Here is a 16870-nt window from a genome sequence, read left to right on the forward strand (position 1 = left end):
CTGTCTCTGGACAAAGAGGATTTCAGGGGCCTCCCTGACTACAGGCAGCCTCGCCTAGTGGGTGTCATGTGGAGCAGGGAGTCCTGACTGTCTCTGACCTCGGGCAAACCACTGGATCTTGCAGGCCCTCAGGACAGTTGGGAAGGTTACCTGATTGACCTGTCCCTCCCAGCTCCGACAGCCTGTGGTGGTCTGCCTGCCAAGACCTCTCATGGTGACGGCTTTGATCTGTGCCATGTCATCGTGGCACTGGCTACCACGTGCTGCTGCCCAGAGCCCTGTGACATGAGGAAGTTCTGAGCATGACTGCCTGGGAGAAGACAGAGGCTAGGCCCACCTGCCAGGGGGCTGGGGCACTGCGAGGCTCAGGGCACCTGAGTCAGACTGAGTGAGCGAACACAGAGATAGGTTGTTTGTGAGTGTCAGTCTGGTGCTTGTTGCAGCGCTGCTGTTGGTTGAGCTCTCATTGTTCACCCTGGAGCTCATTTAATCTGCATAGCCTGAGGAGGCGGCCCTGTCACCACCCCCGCTTTGCAGGCGAGGGAAGTGAGGCTCAGAAGTGAGAGAAGTGAGTCTGGGAGCTGGCAGCTAGGGGTGGCCTCAGGGCTGTCTGGTTCCAAAGCCCACACCCTAACCTCTAGTGCCACCCTGCCTCCCTGGGGGTGGGCTCTTCATCGAGCTGATTAAAAGTCTGAGTGAGGAGGCTGGGGTGAATGACTCATTTTGCCACTATTGAGTCACCGCTGGGTGTGAGCCGAGCGGGTGGGGCCCGGTGGGCCGCCTGACTGCCAGGTTCAGATGTGTGTCCTGTCAGCAGCGGAACTGCTGAGGTCCTGCTTGCGCAGGGCACGCTTCTCAGAGGTTAGGCAGTGTGTTCCAGCTTCAGCACGACAGCTATTTGAGTTCTGCTGGCTCACGAAGGAGGCATCTGTGCAGGAAGAACCGGGGAAGAACGGTGGTGGGGGTTGGGGAGATCAGCTCCGGGAGGACTGTCTGCTCCCCTCATCTCCATCTCCAGCTGCACCCTCACTGTGTCTGACTCTTGGACCAGGTAGCAGGCTCTTTTCAAGAACTTTCCTCCGGGTCATCTGGGTCCCCAAAACCACCCCAGAGTTGTCCCCGAAGAGAGAAGTCTGGCTCGCCTGTTTGATCTTTTCCCTCCCTCCTGTCACTGTAGATGGAGGAGACCAGGCTTCCTGCCCCGGAGGCGCTACCTCAGACTCACGCCATTCCCAGAGCTGCTGCTCTTTGCTTGGGACACGATGCTGACACCGAAGATGACCCGTCTCCTGTGGAATCGCCGCAGGTGCCAGACCTCTGCCCACAGTCTCCTATCTCGGGCTTCCCGTGCCCATCGAGGTGGAGGTCGGCCGTGAGCCCAGGGACGCCCGCGCCACCATCTTCCAGTTGCAGCATGTCCGCCTCTTCCCCAGGCAGCAGTCTCCAGGGTCCCCAGGAAAAGGCGGAGCCTCGGAGTGGCTGCCTCGCCAAGGTCTCCTCCTCCTTGGAGCTGGCTGTCCCGCCGTCAGCGCCCTCAGTGGTCAGCCCTGGGCCTCGGCTCCAGTGGTTGCCCCAGCCTGTGTCCTCAGCAGGTGATGCCCCCGGGCTGGGCAGGAGACGTCTCTCCTTCCAGGCCGAGTACTGGGCCTGTGTGCTGCCTGATTCCCTGCCTCCCTCCCCAGACCGCCGCTCCCCACTCTGGAACCCGAACAAAGAGTACGAAGATCTGCTGGACTACACCTATCCCCTCAGGCCCGGGCCCCGGCTCCCGAAGCAGCTCGATAGCCACGTGCTGGCTGAGCCCGTCCTGCAGGACTCGGGCATAGACCTGGATAGCTTCTCTGTCTCCCCGGCGAGCACCCTTAAGTCACCCACTAACGTCTCCCATAGTTGCCCACCAGCCGAGGCCGCTGCCCTGTCATTCTCTGGGCCCAGAGAGCCAAGCCTTAAGCGGGGGCCCTCTGGAGTACCCCAGAAGCAGGGTGGTGTGGGGTTAGCATCTTGCAGCCTCTTTGCCTCTACTCCCAGAGCCCCAAGCGGTAGGGCCACTCCTTGGGTGAGCAGAGAGCCAGCCCGGAGGAATCTGAGGGACTGGCCACCTGTGGGCCGGCACCTTGAGCTGGGTTCTCCACGCCTGAGGACAAGGGACAGAGGGTGGTCCTCACCTGGGTTGGAGAGGGAGAAGGGGGCCAGCCAGGGCCTCAGGCGCCTCACCTGCGAGGAGTCTGGATGGAAACCCCAAGAGGAGGTGGAAAGTGACGACGAGTATCTGGCCCTACCCACTCGGCTGACACAGGTTTCTAGCGTGATTTCGTATTTGGGCTCCATTCCCACCTTGGTGCCCCTGTCCACGGATGCTGCCGAAGGGCAGAGCTCCCTGGACGTGTCAGACAGTGATGGGCCAGCTTCGCTCCCGTCAGACTCCAGCCAAAGCCAGCTTCCCTCCGGGGCTACCCTCAGAGGGTCCTGGAGTGCTGAGGACCAGAAGCACTGTTTGCGACGCTCCTTCGTCCATGCAAGGTGCTCTGCCGGAGAGGGCAGTCTGGTGAGCAGCCAGGCCCTGGGAGTCTCCTCCGGACCGGTGAGAACGCGCGCCTCCTGGTCGGCAGTGTTGGATCCAGATGCTGAAGGGCAGCCTCCCAGGAAGGGCGGCAAGCAGGGGAAAGAGTCACTCGTGCAGTGCGTGCAGGTAAACTCAGCGTCTCGGCACTGTTGCCTTCTTCCCCCGTCCACTGACCTTGTAGGAAGCTTGGTGACGTTGAGCACTTAGGTGCCAGGCGCCATACTGCACCTTCTGTCCAGTCCTGATGAGGACTGGCATTCTCTTGTCAACGCTGGAGGAAAAGGCAGCGAGATGTTAGGTAACCTGCGCCTTCACTGTCAGTGAGAGTAGAGCCTGTGCTGCTAACCACTCCCCAGGCTGCTTGACCTTGAGGATCAAGAGGCCCTCTGCACAAGAGGGACCTGTGCTCAGATGCCTTCAGGAAGTACAGGCTCAATAAAAGTGTTTTCTTGGCCAAAAGACTGCCCAGAGCTTTAATTTGATAAAGTGCTGTAGCTGCAGATTGGAGGGTGTCAGGCACACTGTTGCCTAGACTTGCTGGACTCGTGTGGACCGTGTGAGAAAGGAGGTGGAGCTGCTACTGCATGGAACAGGGTTGTCCGCGCCAGGTAGTTGTGTGTTTTGGCTCCATCTCTTTAGTTTGCTTGTTGGTAGGATGTGGAGCTTTGCCTCCTTGGTCGTTGTGTGGGTTAAATGAAATAATTCATGTCCCGGACCTTGTACAGTCCCTCACATGAGGATGTTCAGGCGCGCAGCTGTCCACACCCTGGGAGAGCCCAGGGCCTGCCTCCCACCTGAGCGCCCAGATGTGTCCACAGGCAGCAGGGCAGCCAGCCGAGGGCTGTGTCCCCAGGAGCGACGCCGCGGAAGTTTTCTAGCTCTCAAGGAGGGCTTTAGCCTGCCCTGTGGTGTCATGTGGACTTTGTTTGTACTGTGGAGCAGGTGGTACAGGTGTTAGCATGTGGAAGAGTGAAGCCGTGGGGTACAGGCCTGGGCTCCCAGCCCCTGGTGAGTGGCTGGCAGGAGTCTGGGGCCCGGCTCCCTGGGCGGGAAGGAGCAGCACAGGGACAAGCAGCTTCAGTTGTTTTCAGGTGTAGGATCAGGTCAGTCTTGGTCACGGTCCCATGTTCTATGTCCACATCTTCCCCAGGAGCAGTTCTACAGTCAGTACAGTGCTGACTGAGGAACTGACCTGTGTCGGGCAGGTCCCTTCTGGGCCGCTCTTTGCCCGCTGCCCTCTCCCCCATGTGCCCTGCCCTGTCCCTGCACACAGGGCTGGCCCTTCACAGACCAAGGGGCCACAGAGCCATGGTGAGCCCTCCATGTTGCCCTGGCAGAAGTCTAGTCACGGGTGGGGACAGACCAGGAGCAGAGGGGAGACAACACCTTGGTGGGGAATGCAGCCTGTAGCCTGGGATCCCCCAGATATTTTTAGCCTGTGGTTCCATGGGTGACACACGATTTATTTGTCCACACAGACATTTTGTTGTCAGCTGGAAGAGCTGATCCACTGGCTGTATAACGTTGCAGACACTACTGACCACCTCACTGCACCCAGATCCAACCTCACAGGCCTCAAGTCTTCTCTGCAGCTTTACCGGGTAATAAGTGGTCCTGGTTTCTGACTGTTCACTCACTAGATGGTGGTAAATTACTTGACTAGAAGGTAAAAGTTTGGGTGACTGATGCACAGTGTCATGATCCATTGACTTTTACCTGAAATCTAATCAGACATCTTACTGGAAATCTAATTCTTTTCAAATCCTTAATGCTGAAAAACTAACATGTATGAGTTACTTCCCAGACCAAGTAGAGCTTGAAGAAAGTCCATTTTATTTACCTTCAATCCAGAATACTTCAGGGTTATTTGCAATGTGATTTTCCAAATGTCTCAGGCTTCCCTGATAGCTCAGTTGGTAAAGCAATGCAGAGACTCCAGTTCGATTCCTGGGTTGGGGAGATTCCTTGGAGAAGGGCCAGGCTACCTGCTCTGGTATTCTTGGGCTTCCCTTGTGGCTCAGCTGGTAAAGAATCTGCCTGCAATGTGGGAGACCTGGGTTCGATCCCTGGGTTGGGAAGATCCCCTGGAGAAGGGAAAGGCTACCCACTCCAGTATTCTGGCCTGGAGAATTCCATGGACTGTAGTCCATGGGGTCACAAAGAGTCAGACACAGCTGACTTTCACTTTACAGATTCTCAGGGATTGATAGACAGAGATCTGCATTGTTAGGAAATCACAAGACTACTGAAATTAAGTAAAATTAAAAGATTAAGTTTTTCAGTTCTGGCCACATTCCGAGTGTTTGGTCATCACATTTGTCTGGTGGCTACCATATTGAATAGAGCCTTTAGAACATTTCTATCATCACAGAAAACTCTGTTGGACAGCCCTGACTGGTATTTTTAGGATTTGAGCTGAATTGCACTGACTCCAGAATACACACAAGGCATTTTGATGGTATTTAAACCAAAATATGACCCAGTTTGCTTCTCAAGGTATTCTTTTGAAGGGTAGGGGTTACCTCTTTTTAGATTTTGTTATTTTAAGGATTTCTTTGTGGGTCCTGGTTAACTTTGTAACGGGTGTATTTTGTGACATTTTGTGCTGTTCTGGCATAGTTATCAGTAGGCCCTCTTTCATTCTCAGAAGTGTTCTGAATTGGATGATAAAGTATCAGTCAATACTGATATCACTTGATACTGATATTCACATCAACTGAGCCACCTGCTGGCTTACATTGCATCTGTCTGGTTGACCCAGTCTTTCTGTTGCCTCTTCCGGAGGAGCAGAGGTAGTGTTTGTGGCCTGAACTTGTGGTTTAGTCCAGTTTTCTGGGACAGTTCTTTGAATAGAAGAGTGTGTGATTTACTTGTGACCAAGCCAGGGCCACACCACCCAACTCAGAGCTCCTTCCACACCCAGGCAAGACGGGGGACCCTTTGTTTTCCAACTTGGAGCCAACTAAAATTGAGGGGCAAGGCCTTGCCTGGGTGGGCCAGCTGCCCTACCCTCGTGGGAATGCTGCTTCCTGCTGAATGGAGAGTGGTTGCCAGAGTTCCTTTCCCAGAGCACACTTGAGAGAGGAGAGGAAGGCTGAGCGTGAGGGCCCACTCCCAGGAGGCCCAGGGCAGCACCACCATGGAGAGGGCACTGCTTGGAGTTTGGACCCACTGGGGTGGCCTTTCCAGCAGGCCTCCGCCCCACTCCCCTCCTAGCAGGCGCCTCACAGCAGCTCTGTTGCCACCACTTTATTCTCCTCCTGTCCTCTGCGTGTCAGGCCAGTCACATGCACCTATCCTGCTTTGTGGGTAGAGCTGAGAGCTGAGCTGGGAGTCACTGCAGGTTAGCGAAGCCTAGCCCGCTTGTGTCATCCACACGACTGTATCACCAGGTGGGACCCCACTGTCAGCGCTGCTGCACCCAGGATGGCGCCTGGCTCACGCCCACATGTGAGCTGCCTCGAGCCTACTTAGATACCACATATAAGCACATGTACACTGGTTCACACACGTTTCACTTGTGACCCTGTCTTGTGTATTTTGTCTTAACACAGTGGGTTTGTGGCAGCATATAAACTGCAGAGAACTAAAGAAGAAATAATCAATACAGGTAATTAGGGCAAACGAAAACAAGACAGGAATATAGTAAATCCAGAAGTAAAACTGCAACTTCAGAATGTGAACTGCACCCTGTGCTGAAGGTGGTCATGGATTTGACTTCACATCTTAGCAGCTGAAGGAAAAACCAGAAACGGTTACAAGGCTTGGTACTGCAAGGGGAAAAGAAATCAACCGCTCAGGAGACTCACAGCTTCCCTGACGCCATCCCACGGCCTCAGGTCCAGAGAGAGCGGGACAGGGAGGACGTGGGGCAGGCTGCAGCTGCCTGTGGCCACACTGAAGGCGCCTCTGTGGCTCTGCGGGTCCACTAGAATGGAAGACAGTCTCAACAGGCCCGTGAGCCTAAATGGGACCCTTTGAGGTGTAGCCCACACGGGAATCCCGGCCTCCAGGCTGTTCAGGAGCCAGGCTCTGCCAGGGAAAAGAAAACTCTGCTTTTGTCAAGTTGTAAACAGAAAAACAGGATTGACTCTGGGTTTGCTTTGGGCTCAAAGAAGATGAGGTTAAACTACTGCACTGTTTACTTGGGGAATCCTGAAGAGTGGGTGGGTTAAAGGGGAGTCCAACTACCAAAGAAAAGATCATTTTTAATGACTTTTGTGAAATGGTAGTAATAAAGCTTTTTCCTGTTTTTTTCTGTTGTGCTCTAAGCAATTTAAGAAAGATATAGATGAACACCAGTCCCTGACGGAGAGTGTCTTACAGAAAGGGGAGATCCTGCTTCAGAGCCTGCTGGATAATACCCCAGGTGAGATTCTTGGGTTTTGAATTTAGCTGGTGCTTAATATAACCTCTCAGTGCAAGTCCGGGACCCACTCTGTCACCAGGCGGAGCCAGTGTACAAGAATCCCTCGTGTCCACACCCATTGCCTTTGACTCCCACAGTCGACTGCCAGCTTCTCGCATCTTCATGGCCCCACAAACACGTGATGAGGCAGTCACAGCCCTGCGGGTGTGAGAAGTCAGGCATTGAGCCTGCAAGAAAGATGCACTTTTTTTTTATACTTTAATATATATATGGCTGTGCTCGGTCTTAGCAGCATGCAGGAGCTTCAGCTGCAGCGTGTGAACCTTGCTGCTGGATGTGGGATCTAGTCCCCTGACCAGGGATTAAACCAAGGCCCCTGATTGAGAGCACGGAGTCCCAGCCACTGGACCACAAGGGAAGTCCCAAGAACAGTGCTCTTTAAGCTTCTGCCTTTCCTTGGTGGAGTCCTTGGTGGGAATGCTGGCTTTAGTCCAGCTCCCCTTAGCTTAGGGGAGCCAAGGACACTGGGGAGCCTACAGGGCTCCCTTCCTTTTGCCCTGCAGGCTGGACCCCTCTCTCGTTATCTGCTTTGGGGGAGGATTTGTTCCAGGACCTGAGAGCAGTCAATCTGTTCTATGGGAAGAGACTGAAGGAAGAAGTGAACTGATGAGAAGGGGACAGGTGGACGGTGGTACACAAACTAAGCTTGAGCCCTTTCCCAGGATGGATTCCCAGATTAGGAAGGTGAGAAAATCAGACTCTGAGAGTGCATCTCAGGGTGCAGGTGTTTACAGTTGGCCTTGCCCTTGCTGGGAGCAGGTATGATAGGACGAATATGACAGGAGAATGCTAAGTTAAAGCAAGGAATTGATGGACCCCTCAGAGCAGTCCCTATGTTTCTGTAAGACTGAGCAAGCAAGTGCTGAAAAAGCCCATCTGTGTTTTGCCTCAGTTTTGGACTGAAGTGGGATTTCCACTGGAAGCAAAACAGTGTGAACAAAGTGGGCAGGGTCCACTGGCTTGAGAAGGGAGAGGTGGCGCGCGCCGGACCAGCAGTGGTGGGTGGGTGTGTGGTAGGGAGGTGGTGCCAAGTGTCCCAGCCTGAGCACCGCTGACACTGGGCCACGGGACGCGCTGTCGTGAGGACAGCTGTCCTGTTGTTGCACCGTGCTTATCAGCATCCCCGGCCTCTGCCCAGTAAATGCCAATAGTATACCTCCTCGGTTTTGACAACCCCAAACATCTCCAGACACTGCCAGATGTCCCCTGGGAAGGAAGAAACCCCCAGGACTGAAAACAGCGTGGCAGAGGGGTTTTGCTGGGGGGAGCCACTGAAGGGTTTCAGCAGGGCATGACTTACCCGTTGTCCGTCACGTGAGCCCACAGCATCCCTTGCCCTTGGGACACCTTTGCTTTGGCTCATCCACTGTGCTCTTGCATTAGGAATTTTTTAATTTTTATTGGGGCAGAAATTTGCTATGCCAGGCTCCTTTGCCACTTGTTATACCAGCATTGTCTTGAGTACTATGTGCCAGACACCATGCCAAAGCCGTTGACATTTTTTTCACTTAATCACAGGCCCGTGAGGTGGATAGTTAATACTCTCACTTCACAGAGCTATGGATCTGCATGGGGCCACACAGTGCATGGCAGCCTGACTCCCACCCCTGTGCACTAATACCCCACTCAGGCTCCTGCACCTGCACACACGCACAGTAGCATAAAGAACTCAGTACCAGGAAATTTTCTGGAGGCCACATGTGTTTCTTACAAGCTACAGGTTGTTCTTGGACCTTCATTTAAAAATCGACTCAGTAATACTTCTCAGTACTTAATCGGTAATGATGTCCCACTTTGCTCTTCTCTCCAAAGGAGTCTAGAGGTATTTTACTGCCTAAATAAGAGACTTTTTTTAGGGAATTCTCTGGTGGTCCAGGGAATCCCCTGGTGCTTTCACTGCTGTAGGCCCAGTTCAATCTCTGATTGGGGAACTAAGATCCCACAAGCTGTGCATGGCCCAAAAAAAAAAAAGATGCTTTGGGGTATTTTGTGATTTTCAGGTCTGTATCCAGGCTCATTCAGATGGACACCATGCCCCTCCCAGTTCTCTGCTTGGACTAATCAGGAACTTGGCTGTTTTATGAAAATCACAGGTTCCCCTAGACATCCACAGGGTCTTCAGCTAGGCGCACAACTCTTCCCTCCAGATCACACTGTCAGAGTCAGTGGAGCCCAAGCATGGACACCCCAGTCCCCGCAACTTCTTCAGAGCCCACTCTCATCCTCAGCCATGTGCAAAACCTGAGGGACAGGTCAGATTAATTCCTTCCAAATGTGTTCATCTCAGCCTCCAGCTAACGGGTTTTCCTTTGGTTATCTGGCAAGTTTTCACTACATTTTGACCCGGTTACCTTGGTACATGAAGTAACAGTCCTGCCTTACACCCTAACTCCTCATTATCCTAGATCAGACGACTAGAACCTATTGACATCGAGCTGAACCAGGGCCCTGTATGCATGTATTCAGTGAAAACATTGAAGTCTCAACTGGGAAAGAGAATTTCATCACTGTTCCAGCTTCCCTTTTGTTTGGCCCCAACCAAATGTTCTAACATTTTAAAATAAAAGTTCAAAAACCAAAGGCCCCTTGAATTCCACTGACCCCACACAGGACTGTTCACATGACCGGTGAACTTGGAGGAGAGAACCTGACCCACTCACCCTTACAGGTGAGCTGTGCCAGGGGCCCTGGCTGCATTCCTCAGCCTGCCCTGCCGATTGTTCTAAACTGTCAGGCTGGCACTTTGCCCTGATGATGCTGCACCGCTGTGGCTTCCCTAGGGGCTAAGTTCCACAGCCTGTTCCTCCTTCCACCCATCTGCTGGCATCCTCTGCAGATAACACAGCTTCCCCTTTCCCTTCCTCTGCTCACAGATGTTGCAGCTGTGGCAGGAAATTAGGGAGAGGGTGAACACAGCTGATAAAAGGCACAGGAAGCAAAAGCAGCCTTTGTGTTTAACAAAGGAAGTCGAAGTTTTTAAAAGAAAAAAACAAGCCTGCTGTGTGTGATGCACTCTGAACCTGGCCCCTCCCTTCCTCAAAACTTGGCCTGTAGGGGTTGGAACCTTGGCCTCATGAACCATCTTGTCTTAGCCTGCTTTCAGGTAATTTTCTCTTGAAGTCTATTCATTTAGGACCCACCAAAAAGGGTTCACAAGCAGTCCCATGTTACGTTACCGCATCACCCATATATGTGCTAAATGACAGTCCCACAGCCAACAAGCTGATGGGACCTGGTAGCAGGACCCAGAGTCCTCATGGTGGCCTGCTGTTTTCATTTCAGGCTTCAGCCCCACAGGATCCGGGTGTGAGCCAGGGGTCTTATCTCTAAAACTCAGATAATACCAGTCATCAGACAACCATGTCTCTTGTGCATTTTTGTGAATGTGTAACTCCAGAGTGGAGCCATTGAGACAATTCAGCATCAATCACAAGTTGACAACATAGATTCCGCAGTGCAGTTCGGTCCAGGGAGTATTTTTTAAGTGGACATTGTGAAACTGTGGCCATGTTCCTGCTTTCTGCTACACCCTGGTATGTTCCTTGAAGGCACACTTGTGTTGTGTCTTTGGCCTTACTGCTTTAAAACTCATTTGTTAGTGTTAAAGGATGTCCTGGGCAGGATCTCTAGGCAGCCCAGCGCGCTGGAGAGCCACGCGGATCGCCTGTACGACACCATCTTGGCCTCCCTAGACACACTGGCCGGCTGCACCCTCACCCCCGACAGCACGCCAGCAGCACACAGGAGCACCGGTGTGAAGGGAATTAGCCTGGTAAGTAGAGCAACCCCAGAGGAGGAAACTTGTCCTCAGACCCCAGTGCCTGATTCTGGAACAGAGTTCCTGTTCTAATAGTTGGCTGTTTCTTAGAAGCTCCTTCAACTAAAAAAGCTACTGAAACAAATAAGAGGCGAGAGGCTGGGAGAAGCCCCTGGAACTGAAAAGGGGAGATGCTGCCATTGCCAGGGAGTGGGGCGGGGGGGCGGGGGCCGCTTTCTGTGGTGATGAAAGCGGCACGCTCCATTGCTCACTTTCCGCCCTGTGCCTGCTGAGGACTAGGGTGCTCTGTGCTTCCATCTTAAATGGCCGACATGTCACCCCTCCCCACCCGTGGAAACAACTGTAGACTTTACCTGTACCAACTTTGTTTTATGTCTGTGCACATACGCTTCTCTGGTACAGGCTGCCTCTATCCTGCAGGCTCTTCCCACCCAGCTCATGTGGTGCTCCATCAGTAAGCAACTCTTGACAAAGCCAAGTAGCCACAGGGATCCTGAGTTACAACTCCCCACACCTTCTTTTCCTGAAAATGCTCTCTGAAAATGTCACACACTACTCCCCTCCAAAAAAGGGTTAGGGGATGGATAGGGTTAGGGGATGGATAGATGGGAGCACCAGGCCTTGGAGATGTCACAGGTAGGAACAGAAGCTGAGAGCAAAGAGGGACTGCTGCCCACTCTGGGGCTACCACTGCCCAACACCATGCCGCCACAGCTGGAGCACGCTTCTTCCAAAACTTCTCCTACTGCCGAAATCTGGCGTTTAACTCAGATTTCCTGGGTGAGAATTCACTGCAAATAAAAGAAGGTAAGGGATAAATCCAGGTATCTCGGGAGCAGGGAGTCCCTGTATTTGCATCAAATAAATCTAGGGTAGTAGTCATTTTAATTCTAAAATGAATGCAGATGATTGCCATGTCATTTCTTCCTCTGCAGCATTCTGCCTGTAACGGATGCTTCTCTTTCTCTTTAGGCATCTTCTCTGAATGAGATGTAATTATCTGTCAGTCAAAATGTGGCTATTTGGAAACTTTCGGAAGTCCTTGTGAGAGCCATTTAATTCTGAAACCAAGTGGGAAATGTGACTAGCTTTAAAATGCCTTTCTTTTCCCTGAAAGTAAGGGCTGTTGAGTTACTGTTTTTATTTAAATGAATCCTTTCCAGTTAAGGTTTTCCTTTGGTGCTTCTCTACAAAGAGCATGTAGCTTTGCAGTTGTTCAAATAATGCAGACAAGGCTTACAAGATTTCCTCTCCCTCCGTCCAGTTAAAAAGAGGAGACAGAACTCCTAAACTACTCTGTGTACTGAGATCATTTAAAGAAAGCTGGTAGGAGAAAGAAGGTACCCAGTACTTGGTGTTCTCAGGCATACAAGAGGATCCAAAAGACAAAAAGTGACTAGGCTTATAAATCACTCTCTGAAGACTGTAGAAGATATTCAGACTCTCCAAATTAATAGAAAGTTTTGAACAAATAGAACTTCTGTAAATTATTTTGGGCTGCAAAGATACCTTTTATCATCTTAAGTGCTCAGGGCTCCATCTGCCTGCCTAACATTTTAAAGGAGAATGAGAGGGGCTTAAGAAGCTGCCATTGAGCTTCAGCCCACTAATGATCTGCCTTCAGGGTACCTCCAGGAGGCGGCATCCTGCACTCCTCCCTGGGAAGAGTCAGAAGGGCATGGATAGGCTCACACAGCCTGGTTAAATAGCTGTAGAAGCTAAGGCTGTTCATGGTGAGGGGAAAAGGGAATTCTTTTGTTTCTTTGGGAGTTGACATGTGAATACCTTAGTGGGGGGGGGAGGGACCAAGGAGCAACCATTTAAAGCCAACTCTAGCTTTTTAAAGTAAAATGATTGGCCATTGCTGGTAACCACACATTCTGCAAAAACAAAGCAGCGCTTTCAAAATGTTTTATTGGCTGTGAATGTGCATGGAAGGAGGAAAGCACTTTGCCTGTTTACTTGTGTTCCAGTAGGCTATGACCTGAGGAAAGGGTCCTCCACACTTAAATATGTGATAACACTTCAAGAAAGTCAGAATCCTTTCTCAAACTCTAGGTTCTCACTTGAGGGAGGGTGCTTAAGAAAGGAAGATACTTTGATTTATAAAGAAATGGACAAATCACCTGAACCCAGAGCAGGTAACATTAGAACAGTTACTCTCATAAAGCAGTCTTCTGATACCCCTCAGAATAAAATACTAAATAGAAAATTACCCTCTTTAAGAGAAGTTTAGAACTTAAAGCTGAGCAACTTAACACCATCTCATCCATCTCTGTGAACTAAAATCCTCAAGAGTTTAAACTGGAAAATAAGCTGTTAATAAGTTTTAATGTTTAAAGATTTTAATTCTAAAGGGAAACTATAAAATTCAGTAACAGTTATATAAAATGGAGTATTTCAAGTGCCTCTGCCATTCTAGTATTTATCAAAATGCTTAAAGGCATAATTTTGATTCTGCTGTCTCAGTTTTAATCTTGGTTCTGTACATAGATTTAAAAAGACAGAACACCTTCCTAGCAGATTATTATATATGTAAAATAGTCTTAAAGGCCTTAATTGGTTCAGAAGGCATATCTTATAGCCTCTGTACTTAAACTGATATATTTCACCTTCTCTTTGATGTGACTATAAATTGGTACATGCCTTTCCAATGAGTGTGTTACAGGATAAGCCCTTGGGAGTTAAACCCATTTACTGACATTTTGCTAGGCATGAAAATGCCTTAACTAGTTAGCAAAAAAATTGTTTCTATAGGATTGTCATCTTCAAAGTGACCAATGGTATTTTACAGTAGTTGAAAGCTAAAAGTGCCATTCGATCTAATAATAGGCTTCAGCTGACAGAAATTTTCACAGAATATTTTATTTCAGAGTGCCCTATTTTGTAAAAAACTATTACTTTACCAGGCGATGATCTAAAGATATTTTTGTTCACTTCCTTTGCCTACTCTGGACCTACTCATAAATATCACTGAAGAGCATCAGCACAGCTATTAATGGTATCTTCGGCAGTGCTATAGGTTTAAGACCTCCCTTAAAACTCAAGCGGAAATTGTTTCTGACTAGATGCTGCCAGCAGCATTTCACGAGCAGACACGGCCAGGTTTGATTCTAGCATTAGCCTTAAGGACAGCAGTGGCTCACAGTGACACATCATGTGGTTACAAAACCCCAAGTTTACCTGTGGTATAATTTCCTAGTAGTCCCTTAAAGTAGTAGAACTTAAGTCCCCAGGCAAGTGGCAGTACTGGGAGCTAGATTGGCAGTTTCAAAACCTGGGTTCTTGTTGCAGCTCCATGGCTTAAGCTCATCTGCCAATAGACAATGTCAATACAATGATATTTTGAAGCTTAAATGGGAACACAAAGAAGGGCAGATGTAAAATACGCTGCAATGACAACATACATGCTAAAGGAAATTTTGGTCCAAAGTCATAAAACGTCATTGCTTAGACCAGAATGGCTTATCATTTTGCAAGGATTTCCAGAGACTGTGACTGCTTAGGTTTAGAACATGTGAGCTAATTCATAGCAACCTTACAAAATACGGCAAGCAATAATTCCCTTTACTGAGTGTGAATGGATTATTAAAAGCCCATAATGTAGCTTGAAATATTTGTACTTGAAAGTGGGGGTAGGAATGGAGTATCCCCCAAACTGCATTCATTAAGCAAGTAGTGAAGCGTGCTGAAACATCTTGTCCCAGTCTTGACTACCACAAGGAAAAGAACACTAGAATTTTCAAAAATAAATATGTAAATATGCTTACACCTCAAATTCACATAATTTTTTTGCTAACTCACCAAGAAAAAGCTGACAGTTTGAACAACTTGTTGTATAAAACAAAAGTGCATTACATTGTCTGAAATTTGTATCATCTACTTTAAAAATGTTTCTGAATTATTTGTACTGTATTGATAAGGCAAAAAAATAAACCTTTTGAAGCACTAAAAAAATTTCACCCAAATAACTATTGGTAGCTTGAGGAGTTTTTCAGTTGCCTTATGTGAAGATGAATAGACCCAACAAGCACATCTATAATACAAAGTAAACTGTGATTTTATTGTGAAATTCTCATAGATGGAAAATTAAATTGAATATTTATTCTGTCCATTCATTTTACAATAATCTTACCACTTATTTTTGTACCATGTATTTCAGTTGCCTGTTTAGTGAAAATAAAGAAACCTATAATTTTTGGCTTGTTTTTAGTTTAAATTTTATCACTGAATTAAAGACCCCACCATAAAATGTGTAGCCAACAGCCACATCCCACGCCCCTAAGAATATTTTGGTTACTATTTCAACCCGAAGGAAACTATCTTTGACTTCTATCACCTTAAAATGCCAGAGTTAGCAAAAGATTTTTGTTCCCCCACAATAAAAACAAACCCTAGGACCTTTAAGGTCCTAGTTAACAAAATTTTCACATGTGCAAAATTCAACTGAAATAAATATTTCTCTTATTTATTACTCCCACCCAGCATTCAGGTTTTCAGCTAATTTTAAGGGACATATTTTCTAAAATTAGGGCAAATAGTAAATTTCCTGCTTCCTACTTTAATGCTTTAACTCGCCTCCAACCTAAGGTATACAATTGTGGAGGATAAAACAGCTGACATCTGACTCCAAACATGGAAGAAACAATATTAGCACACGTGTTAGTCTGCCAATTAAGGAAAGGTGGTGTTTTCCACCTCTACCACAGAAGAATCAAATGTTGATCAGTGAAGCCATTTCAAATGGTTCTAGAGAAAGATCAGAGATAATAGGCTAGGTAGCATACATTCTAAAACTTACTTTCATAAAATTTAATCTCCCTGAACCACTAAGCTTGGTTAAATCCCTGTGCAGCACATAAGCCTCCCTAGGTCATTTACTGGGTATATTATCTGGAAAGTATATTGGATGCTGCTCTAAGATAGTTGTCTACAATGCCCTGGTTGCACACACAAATGGCTGTTTTGAGTATAATGCAAGGCTCTATTTCCCTTTAGCCATAAGAATTAAAACAATACTTATCACCATACAGTTTGATATTACTTCCAATAAGTACAATATTTATTAAACATATCTTCAGTTGTTTTGTTACATAGTGTGCAACAAATTACAATATTCTGCAGCCACAAATTATATGCAGAGTATGAAGAAACTATTAATCAGATAGTGTAATCTTTCCGTTTATAACTCTACAAGGAAGAACTAGCAAATCAGATCTTACATATAACATCTCACTAAACTTTATGCATGGAAAGTGACAGACACTGGTTGTGCTGTTTGATACAAAATGGCTGAACTTCATCTTCAGAAGACTAAACCTGACATCTAAACATGCCAATATAAACATCAAAACAAAATATATTCTAACCAACCACGGAAACAGTCTGGTATCAGGAAAGCAACAAAGATTACACACATTATTTTATAAACCAGCACACAAAGGTTTAAAACAGTTCTGAAAATGAAGTTAGCTGTCTTGAGTCAAGGGAATAAAAAAAAAGTCAGTATTGACCATTTACAATCTCTGACCTTTGTGGAGACGGTAAGAATCTGTTGTAGTGCAGCTACATACAGTACAATTCAGGCAATTTTGTTTTTTTTCACTTGGGTTCAGATTGCAAATTCATTGCTGTGAGAAAAGGATGGAGGCAAATTTTAGCAGCAACCTCCACCTGACTGCTTGACCGGAGTGCTCTGAATTTTAACATTGGACTTCTCGGCACCACCAGCTGTTGCTCCAGGACCCATTCGCTTTTTAATCTCAGCTGCCATCGTCATGAAAGACTGTTCTACATTCGTTGCATTCTTAGCACTGGTTTCCAAAAATGGAATTCCAAGGGAATCAGCAAATTCCTAAGAGAATATGTAAGGCAAAATTAATTGAAAAATCTTTTTCACCATCTGAAATAAGGAATGATGAATGACTAAGTTTACTGAACTCAGATGACTGCACGAATGATCACTGTCAAAGTTTCTAGTGCATGTATTTTAAAAGTTAAGGTGGGGACTTCCCTGGCAGTCCAGTGAAGACTCCGTGCTTCCAATATGTGGGGGCACGGGTTCAACCCTTGGTTGGGAAACTAACAATAAAACCTAAGG

The 16870-nt window shown here is 48.1% G+C and overlaps 2 protein-coding genes across 6 annotated transcripts in view; one reads left to right on the forward strand and one right to left on the reverse strand.

Moving 5' to 3' along the window:
- CEP68 (centrosomal protein 68) overlaps positions 1-14969 on the forward strand; it is a 26964-nt gene extending 11995 nt beyond the window's left edge. For 2 of the 5 annotated variants that reach the window (XM_027555637.1, XM_027555639.1), the window contains 5 exons: positions 1178-2689; positions 4042-4164; positions 6836-6932; positions 10592-10764; positions 11743-14969. In XM_027555637.1, coding sequence (XP_027411438.1) covers positions 1178-2689; positions 4042-4164; positions 6836-6932; positions 10592-10764; positions 11743-11766 — 1929 coding nt within the window. In that variant the 3' untranslated portion in view covers positions 11767-14969. Of the gene's footprint in view, positions 1-1177; positions 2690-4041; positions 4165-6835; positions 6933-9397; positions 10765-11742 lie in introns of all 5 variants that reach the window. The other 3 variants (XR_003513400.1, XR_003513399.1, XM_027555638.1) reach the window with 3 other exon arrangements.
- Positions 14808-16870, reverse strand: part of RAB1A (RAB1A, member RAS oncogene family) — a 29864-nt gene continuing 27801 nt past the window's right edge. The window contains exon 6 of the mRNA XM_027555640.1: positions 14808-16624. Coding sequence (XP_027411441.1) covers positions 16427-16624 — 198 coding nt within the window. The 3' untranslated portion in view covers positions 14808-16426. The remainder of the gene's footprint in view (positions 16625-16870) is intronic.

The sequence above is a fragment of the Bos indicus x Bos taurus genome, chromosome 11 (genome assembly GCF_003369695.1).
Source record: "Bos indicus x Bos taurus breed Angus x Brahman F1 hybrid chromosome 11, Bos_hybrid_MaternalHap_v2.0, whole genome shotgun sequence".
NCBI classification, from domain to species: domain Eukaryota; kingdom Metazoa; phylum Chordata; class Mammalia; order Artiodactyla; family Bovidae; genus Bos; species Bos indicus x Bos taurus.